Consider the following 21,536-nt stretch of genomic DNA (forward strand, 5'->3'; position numbering starts at 1 on the left):
TCTGACGCCGTCAGCAGGCGGGCGGTGCCGGGCAGCCTGAGTGGGCGGGCAGGCAGGCGGTGCAGGGCGGGCTAAGAGGGCAGGGCCGCTGATCTTGCCCCTCCACCCCAATTTAATCATGGCGGCGCCCTGTCGACTCATATCAAGGTTGGCTGTTGTGTCAGGTGACTTTTCTTTGCTGCTCTTTTTTGTTATTCCCAGTCAGATGATCAAACTGAAAACGAGAAACACTTAGACGCCTTCATTCAGCGGTGGTGAAGATTTATTCCAAATGCCCACCGAGCATTTAATTCATGCGTGTTTAAGCTCGAACGTGTTGGCTCTCCGTCTGGATGTAAACGGCTTCGTCTAACCCGTCAACAGCTCCAGCACTCGTGGCAAAGGGACATGTCGCTAAGCCCGTTTCGGATCCGTTTAAGAAGGTGTCCAGAACTAATGCGGTTGTCGCTCTGAAAAGGATCTGGCGGAGATGTCGTGGCATAAGTAACGTTTGTTCAAAGGAAAACAATCATGTTTCCACGAGAAGCGCTGTAGCCTGACAACCTTAGCTGCAGATTACCTACTCACATGAGCTGATAGTCTACCCTTTGTGACCTGTTCTTAAATGGTTATATTTTATAGTTTATATATATATAACTGTTTTTATATGTTGTATAATAGCTGATGTTTTGTTTTGGGAAAAATAAATTATGAAGATCGCGCGACGTCGTATGACTGCTGTTATTTATATCACTTCTGTTGAGTTTTAGTGGCTCTTCCTTATGATGGCTCACGCCAAAACAGAGAGATGAGAGATTTTCATCTATAATCATATTGGAACCTAGACTTCATTATAGGCAATCACATTTGTAACTATTTATGATTAATTTGATTGGCTCTTAGTTTTGCAAGAATAATAATACATTAATCACTACTGATGTTGGCTGATTAGTTCTGCATCACAGAGGCCATTTCAGCTCATCACAAAGGTATTAGTATTGGTGCTCCATTACTCCAGAGAATGCAGTTCCACAGGCCAGTGCTGTGGGTTTCACACTCCTCTAGCTGTGGATGACCAGATGTCAGGGGCATCTGTGTTTTTGGTGGCCTGTCCCCAGCTGGAGCTGCCTCTGGAAATGTCAATTATAAACACATCTGGAAGTTCCAAAGAAAGACCTGGCAGCAGAGCAGATGGGAAGATGTCTCACCTTGTGTTTTGGCAAGAGAGGGGCTGGCAGCTGCTGCTGTCACTTGCTTGCCTAGTTTTAAGGAATACTGCTTTTCTACTCTAACAGAAGTTAGCAACCCAGAGGTTAAAACCAGAGTGGGGTTACAGGACTTGAACCATACTGCCAGGTGATGGGCAGCCTGTCTGATTTGTACAGGCTACTTGAATGTAGGCTACCATGTTGTCTACAAATAGTGCATCATTTATTAAAACTGTGTCACTTCTCCGGACTTCCATATATGGCATATGTTGTATACGTTGAAAGCCGTCATCTGTCTCAACAGAACTGGAGTGTGTTTCACGTCTGGCTATTGGACTATAGGCACAGGTCTCTTTTTACTGCCAGAATATTTAATACAGTATATTTCCAAAAGTATCCGCTCGTCTGCCTTCACACGCATAAGAATTTGAGTGACATCCCATTCTTAATCCATAGGGTTTACCATGATGTCAACCCTCCCTTTGCAGCTATAACAGCTTCCACTCTTCTGGGAAGGCTTTCCATAAGGTTTAAGATTGTTTTTTTGGGAAATTATGACCGTTCTTCCAGAAGTGCATTTGTGAGTTCAGACACTGATGTTGGATGAGAAGGCCTGGCTCATAGTCTCTAATCTAATTCATCCCAAAGGTGTTATTTCAGGTTGAGATCAGGACTCTGTGCAGGCCAGTCAAGTTCTTCCACACCAAACTTGCTCATCCACATCTTTATGGACCTTGCTTTGTGCATTGGTGCGCAGTCATGTTGGAACAGGAAGGGGCCGTCCCCAAACTGTTCCCACAAATTTGGGAGCATGAAATTGTCCAAAATCTCTTGGTGCTCAAGCATTAACCTTTCACTGGAACTAAGGGGCCAAACCCAACTCCTGATAAGCAACCCCACACCAAAATTCCCCATCCACCAAATTTACACTTGGCACAACGCAGTCAGACAAGTACCGTTCTCCTGGCAACCGCCAAACCCAGACTTGTCCATCAGATTGCCAGACGGAGAAGCGTGATTGGTCACTCCAGAGAACACGTCTCCACTGCTCTAGAGTCCAGTGGTGGTGCTTTACACCACTGCATTCGACGCTTTGCATTGCACTTGGTGATTTAAGGCTTGGATGCAGCTGCTCGGCCATGGAAACCCATTCCATGAAGCTCTCTATGCTTTTCTTGAGCTAAGCTGAAGGCCACATGAAGTTTGGAGGTCTGTAGTGATTGACTCTGCAGAAAGTTGGCGACTTCATGGCCGAGTTGCTGTCGTTCCCAATCGCTTCTACTTTGTTATAATATCACTGACAGTTGACTGTGGAATATTTAGTAGTGAGGAAATTTCACGACTGGACTTGTTGCACAAGTGCCGTCTGATCACAGTACCATGCTGGAATTCACTGAGCTCCTGTGAGCGACCCATTCTTTCACAAATGTTTGTAGAAGCAGTCTGCAGGCCTAGGGGCTTGGTTTTATACACCTGTGGCCATGGAAATAATTGGAACACCTGAATTCAGTGATTTGGAAGACTGAATACATTTGACTATATAATGTATGTATATGAATTAAGGGTTCATACTACCATAGAATAATTTTTTGGTAAACTCATGCCTGCCTAAGCCACTATACTTTTGAAGCCCTTTTTACTTTGCAAATCTATTTCTAATATAATTAATTATATTAGAAATTATAATTAATAAAATACATATCTAATAGGACTATTGTAATTCATTCCTATGTGTTCTGCTCAGAATAACATTAACACCAGTCTCCGTCATCAGCTTCTCCGGCAGTAGTAGCTTTTTTTTGTTAAGTTGTTTTGGGAGAGTCTTTGGGTTTAAATATATATTTTCCATCACATCTTTATGACCCTATGCATAAATGGGAAATGCAGTCCATATATAGTGAGCATGTTTCATGTTTCATGTATTTACTGCAGTGGCCTGAGCCACCATTTTTGTAATGTTTAAGACTATCAGTGATCTTTAAATGTTGTGGTAAAAGTCTAAACAGACTATGATAATGTGAGATACTGCTTGTTTATTATCCACCGCAGGCTCCCCTGGCTTAAGAAGACTAATGCCGTATTTTGTTAGCAATAGATAACTAGTTTGATATGTCTAGATTTATTTGGTACATTAAAACTAGACAAAAGCTTCTACATCTGAAGGTGTACTAATGTGTCTCTGTACCTGTGTATGTCTAACTAGGGTTGCCAAGTGTTCTGATTTTGGACTGTTCTAGCCTTCTCATTGTCCTTCTCTCTCTCAGCCTTCTGTCTAAAAGCTATGCTGATCTGTGCCAGAGGAATCACAGGTCCTTGTAAACAGCGAAGAAGAAAAGGAAGCAGATATTAGAATTCTTTTAGTGTCAGAGAGAAAATGTGAGTTTAAGGACTTGATTTACCCAGTAGGGAATTGGTCAGTTCTTCAACTGTGTTGTAATTGTGAGTAATTCTGGTAATAGGAAGATTGATAGCATGAATTTTATATTTTCAGTGTAAGAATATATTGCGTATAGTGCGTATTTAATGGTGCTTTCCTAGTGTGTAATCAGGGTCAAGCAAAATACTTTGGAAAAAATAGTGAAGGCTGAATACTAAATACACTGTCCTAAATTCACTATTGTATTCTGTTATGTTGCATAACACAGTAACATACTCAGAATACATTTATAATGCATGTTATATCAGTCTGCTTAGGCTTTAGCAGAGCTCAGTAACACTGAGATAAATAACAGCTTATCACTTTGAATTACTTATCACTGTGCTTAGGCTTTAGCAGGAACTTCAGTGCTTGTGAAGAGGCTATTCATTATGGTCCTTTTTAGAATTCGTCTACCAAGCATGTTTACTACATGTGCACTGATTCTGAAATAGTTTATTAACAAGATATGTATTTTTCTCTCCATATATTGTATGTTTTTTATTTAGTGGATAAGTATTCTAAAAGTATTGTACCAAAAATATAAAAAGTAACTGTATTCTGATTACTTCCTTCACAATGTAACTTGAACTGAATGCAGACACTCAATTTTTTTTATTCTGAATATGTATTCCAAATACTTTATACTTGCATCCCAACCTTGTGTCAAATGTACTTAATGCTAATAATTAGTATAACACATTTGTTATATGATGGATCAGGTAGTATGAGCAGTGCACATGAAACACATAAGCTGCCTTTTGAAAGAATACTTTGCCAAAAAGAAAATGACAATCTTGTAATGGTCTGTTTAAAATAAAGACCATTTGGTTTGAAATTTTGTTTCCTAACACAGAGAACTTAATACATTTTAAGTATGACATAAATATCCAAATTGTTTCTGGGGCTGCCATCTATAATCAATGACACAATCATGGTCACAAATGATTAGAAAAGTAATATTACCCACAATTCTTACATGATATGACATTTACAGGTTGGGGAGGCAAACATTGATCAGTTAATAAGTCAGATTGCCTTAAAACATTGACTTTGACGTCTCATGAGATAATGTGTTTTTGCAGGAGGAGGCAGTGGCATTGGAAGGGCAGTGTGCCAGAGGTTTGCTTCAGAAGGTGCTTCCGTAGTTGTAGCTGACCGCAACGAGGAATCGGCCCACAAGACACTTGAACTCCTTTCACGTAACTACAGAGGACAAGAACATGTGGCACTCGAAGTGGATGTGTCATTGAAGGAGAGTGTAGGAAGATTAGTAAATGCTATACAGGTGTGAGATTATTTTGTACGTTCTTACAGTTAATTCTTTATTAGCCTCCATGTATCGATGAAGTCAGAACAAAACCTTGTATCTCCAAAGCTTTACAGGAGAAGGAAAAAACATACCTTACTTTCAATATAAGTGAAAGGAACCAGATTTTTTTCCAAGTCATTTTTGGCCATTTATTTTGGTGCATCCTTCATGAAATTTATACCCATTATAAAAGCCAACATGCATTTTCAAATTATGTAAAAAACTGAAAGTCGACAAAAATGGAGATATGAGGTTTTGTTCCAAAAGCTCATTTATAGACAAATTCAGTTAAATATTCACTCTAAGTCTTGCTACTTTGTCCTAAGAAGTGTGTGAGCATTCCATCCATCCATCCATTATCTTACGCTTCTCCGGGGTTCGGTGTCACGGGGGCAGCATCCTAAGCAATGGGGCCCAGACCTCCCTTTCCCCAGCCACTTCCACTAGCTCCCCGGGGGGGGGGGATTCCGAGGTGCTCCCAGGCCAGCTGGGCAATATAGTCACGCCAGCGTGTCCTGGGTCTTCCCCCGGGTCTCCTCCCGGGTGGACTTGCCTGTGACACCACCTGAGGGAGGCGTCCAGGAGGCATTCTAACCAGTTGCCCAAACCACCTCAGCTGGCTCCTCTCCAGAGAGTCCAGACACCCTGCGGAGGAAAGTCATTTTGGCCACTTGTATTCGCGATCTCATTCTTTCAGTCATTACCCAAAGCGCTTGACCTTATGGCTCAGCTCTTTCTTTACCACAGCAGACTGGTAAAGAGCCCACATCACTGCTGACCCAGCACCAATCCACCTGTCTCGCTCCCTTTTACCATCACTCGTGAACAAGAAACCATGGCCTCGGATTTGGAGGTACTGATTCTCATCCCGGCCGCTTCACACTTGGCTGCAAACCGATCTAGCGGAAGCTGAAGTTTACGGACTGATGTCCCCAATAGGACCACATCATCTGCAAACAGCAGAGGTCACCAAACCAGACACCCTCCCTCTGACTGCGCCTAGAAATTCTATCCATAAAAATTATGAATAGAATCGGTGACATGTGGACTGGTTGGGCAAACTCCCATGAACCCTCCAGAATCCTGGAAAGGGTGAAGAGTTGGTCCAGTGTTCCACGACCAGGGCGGAACCCGCACTGCTCCTCCTGAATCCGAGGTTCGACTATAAGCTGGACTCTCTTCTCCAGTACCCTTGCATAGACCTTACCAGGGAGGCTGAGGAGTGTGATTCCCCTGTAGTTGGAACACACCCTCTGGTCCCCTTTTTTAAAAAGACGCACCACCACCCCAGTCTGCCAATCCAGTGGCACCGCCCCCGATGTCCACGCAATGATGAAAAGGCGTGTCAGCCAAGACAGCCCTACAACATCCAGAGCCTTGAGGAACTCTGGATGGATCTCATCCACCCCTGGAGCCTTGCCACCAAGAAGCTTTTTTACTACCTTAGTGACTTCGGCCTCAGTAATGGGCAAGCCTATTCCCGTGTCCCCAGACTCTGCCTTCTCACTGGAGAACGTGTCGGTGGGATTGAGAAGGTCCTCAAAGTATTCCTTCCACCGCCCAATGACGTCTTCAGTCGAAGTCAACAGCACACCATCTCCACTATATACAGTGCTAGTGGCACACTGCTTTCCCCTTCTGAGTCGACTTAGTCACTTTCCAAGGCCTCACCAAACTCCTCCCACACCCGGGTTTTTGCCTTGGCGACGACTGAAGCCGCAGATCGCGGTGTGAGTTGGTGTGAGTTGAAGATCAGTCTGACAGGTTCTTCTGCCAGACGTTCCCAGCAAACCCTTACTATACGTTTGGGTTTGCCTGGTCTGACCAGGATCTTCCCCCACCACCTGATCCAACTCACCACCAGATGGTAATCAGTTGACAGCTCAGCTCCTCTCTCTCTGTCCAAAACACATGGCCGCAAGTCCGATGACAAAACTGCAAAGTCAATCATTGAACTGCGGCTTAGGGTGTCCTGGTGCCATGTGCACTTATGGACATCCTTGTGTTCAAACATGGTGTGCGTGATGGACAAACTGTGGTTTGCACAGAAGTCCAAAAACTGAACACCACTCGGGTTCAGATCAGAGAGGCCATTCCTCCCAATCACACCCCTCCAGGTCTCACTGTCATTGCCCATGTGAGCGTTGAAGTCCCCCATTAGGACAATAGAGTCTTCAGGAGGAGCACTTTCAAGCACCCTTCCCAAGGCCTCTAAGAAGGCAGTGTACTCTGAACTGCTGTTCGGTGCATAAGCACAGTCAACAGTTAGGACCCGTTTCCCAACCCGAAGGCATAGGGAAGCTACCCTCTCGTCCACCGGAGAAAACCCCAATATACAGGTATCGAGTTGAGGGGCTATGAGAAAGCCCACACCTGCCTGCCACCTCTCACCATGGGCAACTCCAGAAAAGTCCAGCCCCTCTCAAGGAGATTGGACCCAGAGCCCAAGCTGTGTGTTGAGGTGAGCCCGACTATATCTAGCCAGTATCTCTCAACCTCACGCACCAACTCAGGCTCCTTCCCCGCCAGTGAGGTAACGTTCCAAGTACCAAAAGTCAGTTTCAGCAACCGAGGATCAGAACGCCAAGGCCCACGCCTTCGGACACTGCCCGATCCACAAAGTGCTGAACCCCTACTACTGCCCCTACTGTCACACTTTGTCTGACCTGTCACCTAGGACCAGTTTGCCCTGGAAGACCCTACCAGGAGCTTTTGCTCCAGACAACATAGCTCCTAGGATCATTTAAGCATGCAAACCCCTCCACGATAAGGTGGTGATCCATTTTGAGGTGTGTGAGCATTCCAGTGCTCATAAAGTATAATCAACAGTACAAATAGAAATTAATGAATATAATGTGTATTAACATATTTTTGATGTTCCAGAGCCATTACTTTCAGCCACCCTCCATATGTGTGAGTGCGGCTGGCATCACTCAAGATGAGTTCCTACTGAAAATGGAGGAGGAGGACTTTGACAGGGTCATTCAAGTGAACCTCAAGGTACTTCCCTATGCCATGACAGTGATATCCTTGCAACATTATATACTGAGGCAGCATAGTTGGGTGGCTACCTTCAATAAAATTTCTAGGGGACGCATATTACCACTGACCGTTGACCATAGATATATGTAATATGGTGTAAATATTTTATTTTATGACTAATGTATATCTAAACTTATTTTAGTATTAATATGTACATTTATTTCTGGTATCTGAACAGGCATGTGTAGTTTGGAATAGAACAAAATTGAAAAAATTGCATTATCTTGTCATTTTTAAGAAGATTTTTGACACAGTATGCAACGTAGAACTGAGGCTGTTTCTAAGGCACACCTTAAGGAAGGACCTTAACAGCAATTTATATATGTATATACAGTCCCTGAGCACTTCTTTAGGAACACCTGTACACCTACTCTATTGTGTGACAGCAGAGCGGTGCCTAAAATCATGCAGAAATGGACCAGCAGCTTCAAGTAATGTTCACATGAAACATCAGAATGGAGAAATATGTAATCAAATCACATAGTGATTTTGACTATGGCATGATTATTGGTGCCAGATAGGATTTTCATGCACAACAGTCTCTAAAGTCACTATGGTGAAATAATGAAAATGAAAAAATATCCAGTGAGCGCCCGTTCTGCTAACGGAAACACCTTGTTGATGATGTGAAAAAATAATTACCAGACTCGCTCTAGCTTACAGAAAGGCTACAGTAACTCAGGCAACCAATTGGTACCACTGTGGTTAGCAGAAAAACATTTCAGAATGCTCATCGAACCTGGAGGAGGATGGGCTACAACTGCAGAACATCACGTCGGTTTTCACTTCTGTCAGCCAAGAACAGAAAGCTGAGGCACAGGCTTACAACACTGGGCAGCTGAAGAAGCCCATGAATACCAAACACTTATTGCTTGAATGCCACAGCCTATTTGAGTATTGTTGATGACCATATGCATCCCTTCATCGCCACAATTTGCCCATCTTCTAATGGCATCTTTCAGCGTGTTAATGCACCATGTCGCAAAGCAAAAGTCATTTCAAACTGGTTTTATGAACGTGGCAATGAATTCAGTGGTCGTCCGTTGCATGATGTATTTGCATTTGACCATAGCAACTTTAACAGGGCAGAAATTTGACTTACTGACTTGTTGAAAAGGTGGCGTGCTATGATAGTGCCACATTGAAAATCACTGAGCTCTTTAGGAAACCCATTCTACGGCTGGTGTTTGTATGGCTGTGTGTTACCAATTATAATGTAGCTTATACAGCCTAACTGATTAGAATGGGTGTCCACATACTTTCTTCATGTAAATAAAAATGTTATAAGTGGACACAATGCAAATTCTTGTGTTAAGTGTTGAAGCATTTTAACTTTTGTGCATCATCTGCTGTTACACTCTCTTTTCTATTTTAGGGTACTTTTCTTCTAACACAGGCAGTCTCAAGTGCTCTTGTTGCTGCTGGCATTTCCAAAGGCTCCATCATTACAGTGGGCAGCATAGTAGGCAAGGTCAGCTAAAATATAACATATGTGCAACGTACAGCGTTGTATGATGGCACACTTAACTGTGAAAGCAAATGTATGAAATTTTGTGATTTGGTGTTAATTCCAATTCTGAACAACTACTGAGGAGAAAATACTCTACATGTACAAAGTTTACAGAAGTGGATCAATAGAATTAAAACAAAAAAATGTTGTTTTCTGGTAGATCGAGAATATTATATAATGATGAAAAATTTTTGTAATCAATTTGTTATGAGTTATGTGGTCACCTGTAAAATTTGATGAGAAAACGCACAGATTCATCTTAAATAGTGGGTTTATGTAAACTTTACACGGATCACTATTATGGCTATATCATGACTGAATCTGGGCTTCTGTTCTTGTGTTTTTTTTATAGGTACAGTTTTTATAGAGAACTACATCTACTCTTTGTTTCCATGCTTTGACTGTGTGCTTTATGTTTGTTCTTGGCATTCACAAGGTGGGGAACGTTGGTCAGATCAACTACTCGGCCTCTAAAGCTGGAGTGGAGGGACTCACTCGGACAGCAGCCAAAGAACTTAGCAAGTATACACACACATTGTCATGTGAAGAAGTATTTGACATTGTGAAAAGTTCAGACTTTTTTGGACATATAAATTGCTATTATTTAAACAATGTTGATAGGTAAAAGTAATATAATTCAACAACTGACCCTTAAAATAAAAAATTCTGCATTCTTTACATGATTGAAATAAACAGAAGTGTTCTATATTTGTAAAAATTAAGTACACCCTTATCATCTACCACTTGACACAATGTGTCAAATTGAAATAAGGTGCTAATGTTTAGAACACAATTAGAGAATATTTTGGAGGATCCCGTCTTATTTAAACCTCAAATATCTGGTCTGATTTGCTCTTTGTTTTTGGAATTTGGGGTATCATTATGCCTAGATCATAAGAGCTTTCTGAGGACTGAGTCTGGGAAGGAGTTAAAGGAAATATCAAAAATATTGGAAATTTTTGGCCACAATATACACTCACCTATTTTACTTTATTAGGCACATAACCTGTTCAATCGCTTGTTAACACAAATAGCTAATCAGCCAATCACATGGCTGCAACACAATGCATTTAGGCATGTAGTTGTGGTCAAGACAACTTGCTGAAGTGTAAACCAAGCATCAGAATGGGGAAGAAAGGTGACTTAAGTGACGTGGCATGGTTGTTGGTGCCAGACGGGCTGGTCTGAGTATTTCAGAAACAGCTGATCTACTTGGATTTTCACGCACAACCATTTCCAGGGTTTACAGAGAACGGTCCGAAAAAGAGGAAATAACCAGTGAGCGGCAGTTGTGTGGACGAAAATGCCTTGTTGATGTGAGAGGTCAGAGGAGAATGGGCAGACTGGTTCCAGATGATAGAAAGGCAACAGGAACTCAAATAACCTCTTGTTACAACCAAGGAATGCAGAATACCATCTCTGAACACACAACACGTCGAACCTTGAAGAAGATGGGCTACAGCAGCAGAAGACCACACTGGGTGCCACTCCAGTCAGCTAAGAACAGGAAACTGAGACTACAATTCACACGGGCTTACAGAAATTGGACAATAGAAGATTGGAAAAATGTTGCCTGGTCTCGATTTCAGCTGCGAAATTCAGATGCTGGGGTCAGAATTTGGCGTAAACAACATGAAAGCATATCCTGCGTTGCATCAACGGTTCAGGCTGGTGGTGGTGATGGTGTAATGGTGTGGGGGATATTTTCTTGGCACACTTTGGGGCCCCTTAGTACCAAGTGAGCATTGTTTAAATCCCGCAGCCTACCTGAGTATTGTTGCTGACCATGTCCATCCCTTTATGACCAGTGTACCCATCTTCTGATGGCTACTTCCAGCAGGATAGTGCACCAGGTCACAAAGCTCATATCATCTCAAACTGGTTTCTTGAACATGACGATGAGTTCACTGTACTCCAGTGGCCTCCACAGTCACCAGATCTCAATCCAATAGAGCACCTTTGGGATGTGGTAGAACGGCAGATTCGCATCATAGATGTGCAGCCGACAATCTTCAGCAAATGCGCGATGCTATCATGTCAGTGTGGACCAAAATCTCTGAGGAATGTTTCCAACACCTTGTTGAAAGTATACCACAAAGATTTAAGGCAGTTCAGAACACAAAGGGGGGTCCAATCTTGTACTAGCAAGGTGTACCTAATAAAGTGGCCGGGGTGTGTGTGTGTGTGTGTGTGTGTGTGTGTGTGTGTGTGTGTGTGTGTGTGTGTGTGTGTGTGTGTATATGTGTGTGTATATGTGTGTGTATATGTGTGTGTATATAAACACTAATCAGGCATAACATTATGACCTACCTATTGCCCATTTTATCAGCCTTTAACACTTACTATATAACTGCACTTTGTAGTTCTGCGATTACAGAGTGGAGTTCATCTGTTTCTCTGTATACTTTGTTAGCCTCATTTTACCCTGTTCTATATGCATACACACTACATGGACAAAAGTACTAGGACACATCCGTTGATCATTGAATTCAGGTGTTTCCTTCAGTCCCTTTGCCATAGGTGTATAAAATTATGGGTCATTGTAAAGAACTCACTGAATTAGAACATGGCACTGTAATAGGATGCCACCTTTGCAACAAGTCACAAAATCCCCTCACCCAAATATTCCATGATCAACTGTAAGTGGTATTGTTGAAAAGTGGAAGCATTTAGGTAACGAAGTAACGAAGACAATTCAGTAACGAAGTGGTGACCCATGTAAAGTTACAGAGCAGGGTTGTCGAGTGCTGAGGAGCATAGTGCATAAAAGTCGCCAACACTCTGCTGAGTCAGTAACTTCAAAAAGTTCCAAACCTCCTCTGGCCGTAACATCAGCACAAAAACTGTGCGCTGGGAGCTCCATGGAAAGGGGGTTCCATGGCTGAGCAAATGAATGCAAGCCTTATATCTCCAAGCACGATGCAAAAGCATCAGACTCTGGTGCAGTGGAAGCTTATTCTGTGGAGTGACAAATCACGCTTCTCTATCCGGCAGTCTAATGGACGAGTCCGAGTTTGGTGAATGCCAGGAGAACGTTACCTGCCTGACTGCATTCTGTTAATCGGTGGAGGTGAAGTTTGGTGGAGGAGGGATAGTGCTATGGAGTTGTGTTCCAGGGGTTGCCCCTTAATTCCAGTGAAATCTTAAGGCTTCAGCATGCAAAGACTTTTTGATATTTGTATGCTTCAAACCTTTGGGGAGTTTGGGGAAGGCCCTTTCTTGTTTCAGCAAAACTGTGCCCCAGTACAAAAAGCAAAGTCCATAAAGACGTGATTGGGTGAGTTTGTTGTGGAACAACTTCACTGGCCCACACAAGCCCTGACCTCCACCCCATCAAGCACTTTTGGGATGAACTAGAATGTAGATTGCGAGCCAGGCCCTCTCATCCAACACTGGTGTCTGAGTTCACAAATGTTCTTCTGGATGAATGGGCAAAAATTCCAATCCACACAATCCAAAATCTTGTGGAAAGTCTTTGCAGAAGAGAAGCTGTTATAGCTGCAGAGGGAGGACAAACTCCAAATTAATGCCCATGGATTTAGAATGGGATATCATAAAAGCTCATGTAGGTGTAATGTGTAGATGTCCCAACATTTTGTCTGTATACTGATTATGAGTATGTTTATATAGTGAATATGAGTATGTTTGTGTGGGTGTGTGTATGTGGGCAAGCAGGTACCTTGTTATACTGTAAGTGTAGCAGAGAAAAGAACAGTATTTAACCAGCATTATGCGAACAGTGAGACAGTTTTGATTTTCAAATTGATATTTCAGATATGGAATACGCTGTAACTGCATCCTGCCAGGGTTTATTGCCTCACCTATGACGGAAAACCTGCCAGAGAAAGTCATGAGCAAGGTATGACATAGAACCAGTGTTGTCAGCTACCTTCAATGGAAAGTAGTTAAAGCCTGCTTGAAAACACTAATGTTGCTACATGATGCCTGATTATCATATTTGCAGAGGAGGCAGAAGTACACAAGTTTCTTACTTAAGTAAAATTACTAGTCATCTAGTAAATAAAATACCAAGTAATTGTAAAAGGACATTGTTGGAATCTCTACAAAAAAAACTTGATTTAAATTTTAGTAGTCCGTACTGAACATCAGATCAGATGACCCTTTTAAGTAAGGCCAGTGGGACTTTTCAGACCACGAGTTACATTATATATATTTGCATTTGTTTTAGTGATATATGGTGCTTTTACAAGCACAGGCACACTTATTGCCAAGATAAATTGTTTACCAATGTGATTAGATTCCCGACACTAGCACAGTACTGTATATGTCTGTAAATATTACATTACCATATTTAGCGGGAAGTCTTAGTCTGTAAAGATTTACTATGGTAGTGAAAAACTTGAAATGCTAGTGAATATTAATGTATTATTCATTTGCATTTATTGACTGAATTTGTTTAATAGTAATAGAAATGAACAAAAATGTAACAGCTCTACAAACATGCTGCAGAAAAATCTATCAAAATATTTCAGATTTTGGACAAAAAACCTTAATGCACCTGAAACCAATTCTGCAAGGAACACAAATCACTTGATTTTTTGAACTTGGCTGCTGAACAGCCAAAAACACAATATAACTGTAGAGACTTAATCAAATTACTGCATTAATCAGGGAACTATGAACCTTAAACGTATTAATCCAGTCAACTGTCTGAATGCAGTTGCTTGCAACATTTCTTGTACATTAAGATATATTGACGCACATACATCTGGAACACAAGCCATCTCACTGTGTTGTTTTCTATATTTGATTATAGGTCAGCCCATTGATTCTGATGGGCAGAATGGGGAAGCCTGCAGGTTAGTTACTTTAGTTAGACCTACAATGTAAACTCTGGCCTGTCATGTTGTGTTCTAAAATATAAAATTACATTCATCACTTGTGTCACTGCCTCTGCATTACTATCTTTGTAGAGGTCGCTGATGTTTGTGCATTCTTGGCCTCAGATGATAGCCAGTACATAACTGGAGTCAGTATTGAAGTTGCAGGTGAGGAATTTTCTCATTTTACCTGAGTTTTGTTCTTCAGTTTTTGTCATTTAGTTTTGGATACATTTAAATCTGATATTTATTTCTCTCCACTCCTTCAGGAGGCTTGTTCATTGGGTGATATTGTGTTCTGCTGCCCTGAGTGAAAACAACCTAATTGCAAGATCTCCAAGTGATGCCTTTGGTGTTGTAAATGACCTCATGTAAATGTACATTTTAAATTACGACTTGAAAACTGTATTGCTGTAAGGAAATTATAATACACTTACAAGTAAAAAAAATCAGCTCAGATATTTTTTCTAAACAAAATATTTTGTTTTAATTGTTAAAAGGATCAGAATCTGAATCTTTATTCTTAGTACAGGTTTTAACATAATTTCCAAATATAAAAAACATCAAATATGGGGGAAGAAATGTATCCTGTCTATTCACATGAAGGAGGAAAACCTCAACAAATGATGGATATTCCAACAAGACAAATGAAACAAAAACACATTGAGAGGCATTGGTGGGAAATGTGTAGAGAAAAGAAAATCCAACCACATTTGATGGTCTATGGACAGGCGTGAAGAATGTGTAGGAAGCAGTGTTGAACATTTCGTCTAGGTTTGGAGACAACCTCATACTGCTTTATCATACTTTCCTAAAGTTTTTTTTAAATAGAACTTTTTCCAACATATTCTTCACTACTCCTCAAACCATTTTTTTCTTGTCCACACACGTTTACAAATTAGCCCAGATCAATGGGAAAATGGGCCTGAAGTTCATTAATATACTATGTGGCGTCTTGTCTTGTTGAAATGTCCATAATTTATCTTTGTCAGTAAATCTTCATTTTGAATAGCCCATTATGTTTACGTTGTTGATGCTTATCTTGCATTTAACTTGCATCGAACTAAGTATCTCTTCAATTCATCTCATTTTCCCTAACCCTGGCGCTGATACTAAGCCTAATCTTAACTGTACCTCAGAATAAAATGTACCACTGGAAATTTAGAATGACGTTGGAACTAACAACTACAAAAATTTGAAGCACTGTTTTGAAATTTTGCATGAAATTCTTTTTGCTCAATTTTTTGTCTGAAATTGCAAAATACGACAAGTTGGTAGTAATAGTAGTAATAATAAGTATTACTAAAATTATAAGACATTTAACAGTCTTACTATTCAGATCCCTAATTTCCCTAAATAAGGAAACCAGCAATTTGAAGAGGAAGATGATGAATAAAAACAAGTGAGTCATATAGGTCTTTTTAAAAAGATTATATATATTACAGAAACATTTAAAAAATACTTACACACATACAATAATCTTTTCCTCAGCACCATATTTAAGACATAGATGTTTGTTTTGCAATAACACAGCACACCCCTCCTCAGTGTTTCCTGATGAGACCACGCCATTAAGAATTGTGTATAGCTTCTGTGTCTCCCAGCTCTCTTTATGATATAAAAAAAAACGTCATTTAAATAAAATATTTTTGGCTTTACCTTGTGACATTTTTATTTGTTATCCTTCCCACATGCTCTGCCCTCCTCGTTGTAGCTCTATATACTGTTTTATCATCTTTATAATCTCTACTTGTGTCAAACGAGATATTACTCCACTAAAATCCACTTGATCGTAGTCTACATGACAACGTATTTACTTCACAAGCAAATAGACAGAAGTGTAGTGTACTGAGAAGATTGTTCATAGAAGGCAGATTTTTTTTGTCAAGTTTTAATGCTTATATGTGAACTGATGAGAAAACTACAGGAAATAAATACAGATGAAAATACCACATTTTATTTTGGATTGTAATAGTGTTTGCTCTTTGTAATTAACATTCTGGTTCACTTTTTAAAAATAAATACAATAAAATAGTGTTTCTGTACAAATGGTTTCTAATGCACATTTCCAGCCTGAACACTGAGCTGACAAGAGAGGTTAGTCATTGTGAGATCATGAGCTCGTCAATACTGATCACTTTAGATGGATATAGCACCTTCACCATCTGCTGTCAAATCTTAACAACACAGATTTAATGCTACTATAAAGATATTTGTTTTTGTGTCACATGTGCATGTGCCTCATGCTTGAGAACAAAGATGCATTACATAAATTTGTTTTACCGTCTTCCCTGTAAATGCTGGTCATACTTGGCATTCTGATCATGGTTTGCTTGCAAAATCTTAACATGAACCTCTGAAAACACAATTTCTATCTCTCTATTAGACATGTACACATCAAAACAATTTACAGGGATTTTGAATTCATTGCATATATTAGGCTCAACAAAACAGTACAAAAACATTGCTAAGGTTTTATTACAGTAAGGAAAGGCTAAATGTTTGATCTTATTCACATTTGATTCCAACCAGAAATATCAAAGTGAGAAACTCCATTCATATGGCTTGATTTCACCTTATTTTTCAATTATCTAAAGGAAATGACCTTGTTTTGGTCCTCACATCCTTATTTGCAGGTCATTACATTTCAATAAGGTAAAATGTACTACATGGCTGGGTTTGTATGAAACTAAAAGTGGACATAGAGGTAGAGAGAGTAGGACACCTCAAAAGAGCACCAACGAGGGGGAAAGAGGGATCTGAGGGGTCTTTTGGTGGCTTTGCAACAGGACCTGCAACATTCGGCCAACAGCTCATGCCAGAGCCGCACTCTTTGTAATACACATCCATGCGCGTTGATATTTAATCTCTTCTGCCACAAGAATATTTCACCTCGGCTCTTTCTCCTCTCTTGTCATCCATCAGATGGGTAAAGGATATTTTCCATGGGCGTGTACTTGTTTGAGTAAATTTCTGCTTTACACCAGCTTTTGTGTATGTTTGTGTGAATTGCACATCTTAGATTGTCACTGAGCATGATGTAAGTCTATACATTTAATGCCGCATGAAAGGTTTTCTTCCAATGTGCGCAAATGTAATAATTTGAGACTGCGTTCTTTGGCACACCTTTGTGTGGTTATTATTTGTCATGGCTTTAGGTATGTGTGATGTGTGTTTGGGCATGAATTAGTGCCTATGTCCACGATTGTGTATGTCTGTGTGCTCTCACTTAGGCTTGTGTTCCTTTTGCTGTTTGCATGTGTACATGTTTACCCTAGGAAACAAATAGGTCCTACTTCAAAACCAAACCTCTGATCATTCTCGCCAAAGTCAGTGATCTTAATGTCCAGGAGAGGGAGCTGTTCCACCTGAGGCGTATTTATCTCCAGAACTGTTCTGTCATTACCTTTTCGATACTAGGTAGAAAGAGAAGAAAAAAAATGTTGTTTAGATGTATAAAGGAACAACATATGTTTAGTATGAATGATTCAGACCTTAATTTTCTGTGAAGTACATATCTTCAGTGCCAAGCAGGCTGGTAAGCACTTAATATTGGAAATGAATTTCTCAAATGTTTTTCAATACATTTTAACTGTATATGCTTAAAATCCTCGGTAATCAACTGCTCAACTGCCAGATGAGATGAGAGTGCAAATACTCTTCATTCATCGCAACCAGTGTCAACACAACCTGTAACAACCTCAGTACGCTAGGGACGGCAACACTTTTCTGCACTGTGGAGAAACAGCCTAAGCTGGATGGGCTACTTAGGGGTTCAACAATGTTGCTTAATAATTTAGAAAAAAAGTAATAACTTACAGAACAGCCATCTGAGAGGGCCTTGATATAGGGGTTAGTCTCATAACTCAGCTCTTCTTCATTAGCACCCTGGAAATGCAGTGCCCTGTGGTAGCCGTTGTCGGAAGTGCTGTCAGCCCAGGCCACAGAGCGGTGGCAGTGGTAGGTGAGGTTCTGGCGGGCCTGAACACTAAGCAACCGCAGGAAGCCCAGCTGGACCACACCCACAGGCTCACCATTTGAGTCCACATATGAGAGCTGTGAAAATTGTAGATTGCTAAGCCTTTTTATTGATGATGTACTCAAAGCAAAGCATTTAGACTGAGGTCTCTCTGCTGGCCAGATCATAATGAAGTACTTTTTTGGTGTAGGTACACATTTAGTTCAAAGAAGAAATGCTCACCTTGTTTCCTTTAGCAAAGCTACTGTACCAAGACCCAGGCTTCTCCTTTGGCCAAGAGTTCATCTTTACCTGTGAAGATTTATACACACAAAGACCACTATACATTATGCATTCTGATATAAGTCTATAAATTTTATGCTGCATGAAAGATTTTCTTCCAATGTGCGAAAATGTAATCATTTGAGATGGTGTGACCTCCATTGGCTTACATTCTCCACATCTTTTCCAGGATAAAGGCAAGTCTCCCCACCAGCTGTAAAGTTGCAGTAAACCTTAAAAGCGTCACGATCGCAGCCCTGATTAGGATCAATCCAGTATTCACCTTGACGGAAACGAAGAGAAACCAAAGAGAAGGCTTTACTAACTTGACATATTTAGTCGAAGGAATCTGATGTGACCAAGAGCTAGCATGCAACGTGACAGGCTCGAAACATCATTGTGCTTGGACAATCTGAAAATAATTTCTTTATGCCCACAGATACCACACCCTCAGTGTGAGGTAAGTTGAAGTCAGGGATTCAGGGATAGAATGATAATTCTATTTTCTTTCATTTTCTTTTTCTGTTAATCTAGTTGGTCCGCTATTCTCCTATGCAGTAAGTGTTCCATTTGTTTTAATATTCTGCCAAAGCCTTTTTAATGTCATGGTTGCTTGGTTGTTGTTTTTTTTCTGTTGTTACCTTCACTTAGAATCAGTTTGCCTAAGTTATAACATTGCTTTTGTAACATTACTATGAAAGTGGTACTTTCTACTTCTCCACATATGCAACATATTTATATTCACCATACCATCTTTGTAATCTGGTTGACTGAGGTGGAGGTCCTGGCAGGTGCGGGCTGGACTTTCTTTTGTTCCAAGTGGGAAACGCATGGCCTCAATCTCCAGGCGAAGAGAGTTAAGTGAACCAAAGATCTCTTCCATGCCTTCGTTGCCAGTCAGGAATTCAGTGCCCGTGGCATCAGCCTTGGCAGCCTCATCTTCCATCTCAGAGAAAATCTTACTGGCATCAATGGATCGCTTGGATTTCTTTGAGATCTGAATGGGCAGGGGCTGGATGACATCACCAGGTGGTCCCTAGAAATTCAACAGTGAGATGTTTGAAAATATAATATGTTGTACCTCCTCCAATATGTATTATTTTACAGTGTCAAAACTGACAATAACTGTCACATTTCAGTCGTGTGTTAAGAACTTACAGGGGGTCCTGGATGCCCTTGCACACCTTTCTCTCCTTTGGGTCCAGCTCCACCCTATAATATCACAATAAAGGCTTTAGAATAGCATGATCCCACCTACCACAACTTGGAACAGCTATTGAAGACTTTTTTGTAGTAGTTACTCACAGTGGCACCCTTTGCTCCCTTAATACCTCGTGGGCCCTGCAAGAGACAAAAGTAGTACATTTTTTGTGTGAACATGTAAAAATGTAAACAGTGTGAAAACACCTGCAATGATGTATGTATCAACAATATGCTCACAGGCAAACCAGCGGGACCAGCAGGGCCTAGAGGGCCAGTTCCACCAGGCATACCCTAGAACAGAGAACAACACATCAAATACATCTTTGCAAATGATGTGAAATGTATGCTGCTGTGTTTACAATGCTATGTTTAAGGATGTATGTGCAGTCAAAGGAGTATGGTGTAAAGCTGAATTGATGCTTTAATATGCAGCTAGCTGAGCTGGACAACCAGCTTGACAAGGCTGTTAAGCCTCACTTACAGTTTCTCCTTTGGGTCCAAATGATCCTTGAGGGCCAGGCAGTCCTCTGTCTCCCTTTTCTCCCTGCTCTCCTGGTGGTCCAATTAGACCAATCAAACCTGGGTGTCCCTTTTCACCCTTAGAACCAGGGTCACCACGCAGACCCGGTAAACCTGAAGGACCCTGAGAAGGAGGGGGAGTTACAATATTTCACTGAATAAATTTGATATAATTCATGGATGAATTCTAAATCATAACACAATATACATTCATTATTGTTATGTCATTTTAATTTTCTAAATATTTACAATGGGTCCAGGAGGTCCTTTCTCGCCTGCAGGGCCTGGAGCACCTTGCTCTCCCTGAGAGAAATCAAGAATTACATTGGATTAGACAATAACTTAGACAAATGCTGCACTCTATTACTGATACTACTGTGAAATGTGCAAATCATAAATGGTGATTCAAGTACAACACAGATCTTTTCCATATTTCAAGAGATATTTAACATTGGGACCCCACAAAACATCTAAAGCAGGGCCACTTTCAAACAATGAACAAGCCAAAAAGGGCAAATGTACCACAGAACAATGGTTGACTATGAACCTACCACTGATCCTGGCAGTCCTCTCAGACCCTCTGTTCCTGGTTTTCCAGGAGAACCCTGTGGGCCCACAGGACCAGTCTTTCCTGGAGGCCCAGCAGCTCCTGAAGCACCCTAAGAAAAATATATTAAGAGAGGGAGATGGAATCTATGTTGCACTTTACAACAAACCACATTTAAGGTCAGTAGCCTGAGCAATAGCAAAAAAGAGCAATAGCCTGTGTTAAATGATATGATTTAATGCTTTGGTGTCATCCTTACCTTGCTTCCTTTCTCTCCTTCACGACCTTCAGGTCCTCTTGAACCTGGAGGACCCTGGAAAAAGTGTTTGGATATGTTTTAGAAAAGTTTCAGAACTGTTTTGAGATGGTGATTCAAATCATATAAAATGCCCATTTCAAATCACTCAAGAGACGTTGTGTATAATTTTAGCATTAGTGAAAGTCTGAAAATCGCCTGTGTACAATCAATGAGGGTCAAGTATATGAAGAAATGTCAAAATGTTGGTTGTCATGTTTATTCCTACTCTTTTTCCAGGTGGCCCAGGTGGTCCATTTTCTCCAGAAGGTCCTGGGGAGCCCTGAAATGAGTGTCAGAAGTATATTTACCTTGCAATTGAGATGAACTGTGCAACATCTTGTCCAGAAAGGAAATTAAATTTATAAAGTGTCAAGATTGTTTTAAATCAATATAATACTTGCATTGAGATCACAAGCCTTAA

General features: G+C 40.8%; 2 protein-coding genes across 7 annotated transcripts in view; one reads left to right on the forward strand and one right to left on the reverse strand.

Annotated features, from left to right (window-relative positions):
* Nucleotides 1–11: 11 nt before the first annotated feature.
* Nucleotides 12–15,966, forward strand: hsd17b8 (hydroxysteroid (17-beta) dehydrogenase 8). Its single transcript, XM_017708467.2, has 9 exons — nucleotides 12–164; nucleotides 4,689–4,891; nucleotides 7,799–7,915; nucleotides 9,333–9,428; nucleotides 9,904–9,989; nucleotides 13,242–13,326; nucleotides 14,245–14,287; nucleotides 14,402–14,476; nucleotides 14,578–15,966. Exons 1-9 carry the CDS (start codon nucleotides 119–121, stop codon nucleotides 14,595–14,597), a joined length of 771 nt encoding a protein of 256 aa, XP_017563956.1. The 5' UTR covers nucleotides 12–118; the 3' UTR covers nucleotides 14,598–15,966.
* Nucleotides 15,725–21,536, reverse strand: part of col11a2 (collagen, type XI, alpha 2) — a 49,960-nt gene continuing 44,148 nt past the window's right edge. For all 6 annotated transcript variants that reach the window (XM_037538454.1, XM_017708465.2, XM_017708464.2 and 3 more), the window contains 13 exons: nucleotides 21,342–21,395; nucleotides 21,077–21,130; nucleotides 20,822–20,929; nucleotides 20,520–20,573; nucleotides 20,233–20,394; nucleotides 19,989–20,042; nucleotides 19,854–19,889; nucleotides 19,707–19,760; nucleotides 19,299–19,584; nucleotides 18,719–18,831; nucleotides 18,510–18,578; nucleotides 18,128–18,364; nucleotides 15,725–17,724 (listed from right to left, as the gene is read on the reverse strand). In XM_037538454.1, the coding sequence (XP_037394351.1) occupies nucleotides 17,578–17,724; nucleotides 18,128–18,364; nucleotides 18,510–18,578; nucleotides 18,719–18,831; nucleotides 19,299–19,584; nucleotides 19,707–19,760; nucleotides 19,854–19,889; nucleotides 19,989–20,042; nucleotides 20,233–20,394; nucleotides 20,520–20,573; nucleotides 20,822–20,929; nucleotides 21,077–21,130; nucleotides 21,342–21,395 (1,428 nt within the window). In that variant the 3' untranslated portion in view covers nucleotides 15,725–17,577. The remainder of the gene's footprint in view (nucleotides 17,725–18,127; nucleotides 18,365–18,509; nucleotides 18,579–18,718; nucleotides 18,832–19,298; nucleotides 19,585–19,706; nucleotides 19,761–19,853; nucleotides 19,890–19,988; nucleotides 20,043–20,232; nucleotides 20,395–20,519; nucleotides 20,574–20,821; nucleotides 20,930–21,076; nucleotides 21,131–21,341; nucleotides 21,396–21,536) is intronic.

This window comes from Pygocentrus nattereri, chromosome 1, assembly GCF_015220715.1.
Source record: "Pygocentrus nattereri isolate fPygNat1 chromosome 1, fPygNat1.pri, whole genome shotgun sequence".
In the NCBI taxonomy this organism is placed as follows: Eukaryota; Metazoa; Chordata; class Actinopteri; order Characiformes; family Serrasalmidae; genus Pygocentrus; species Pygocentrus nattereri.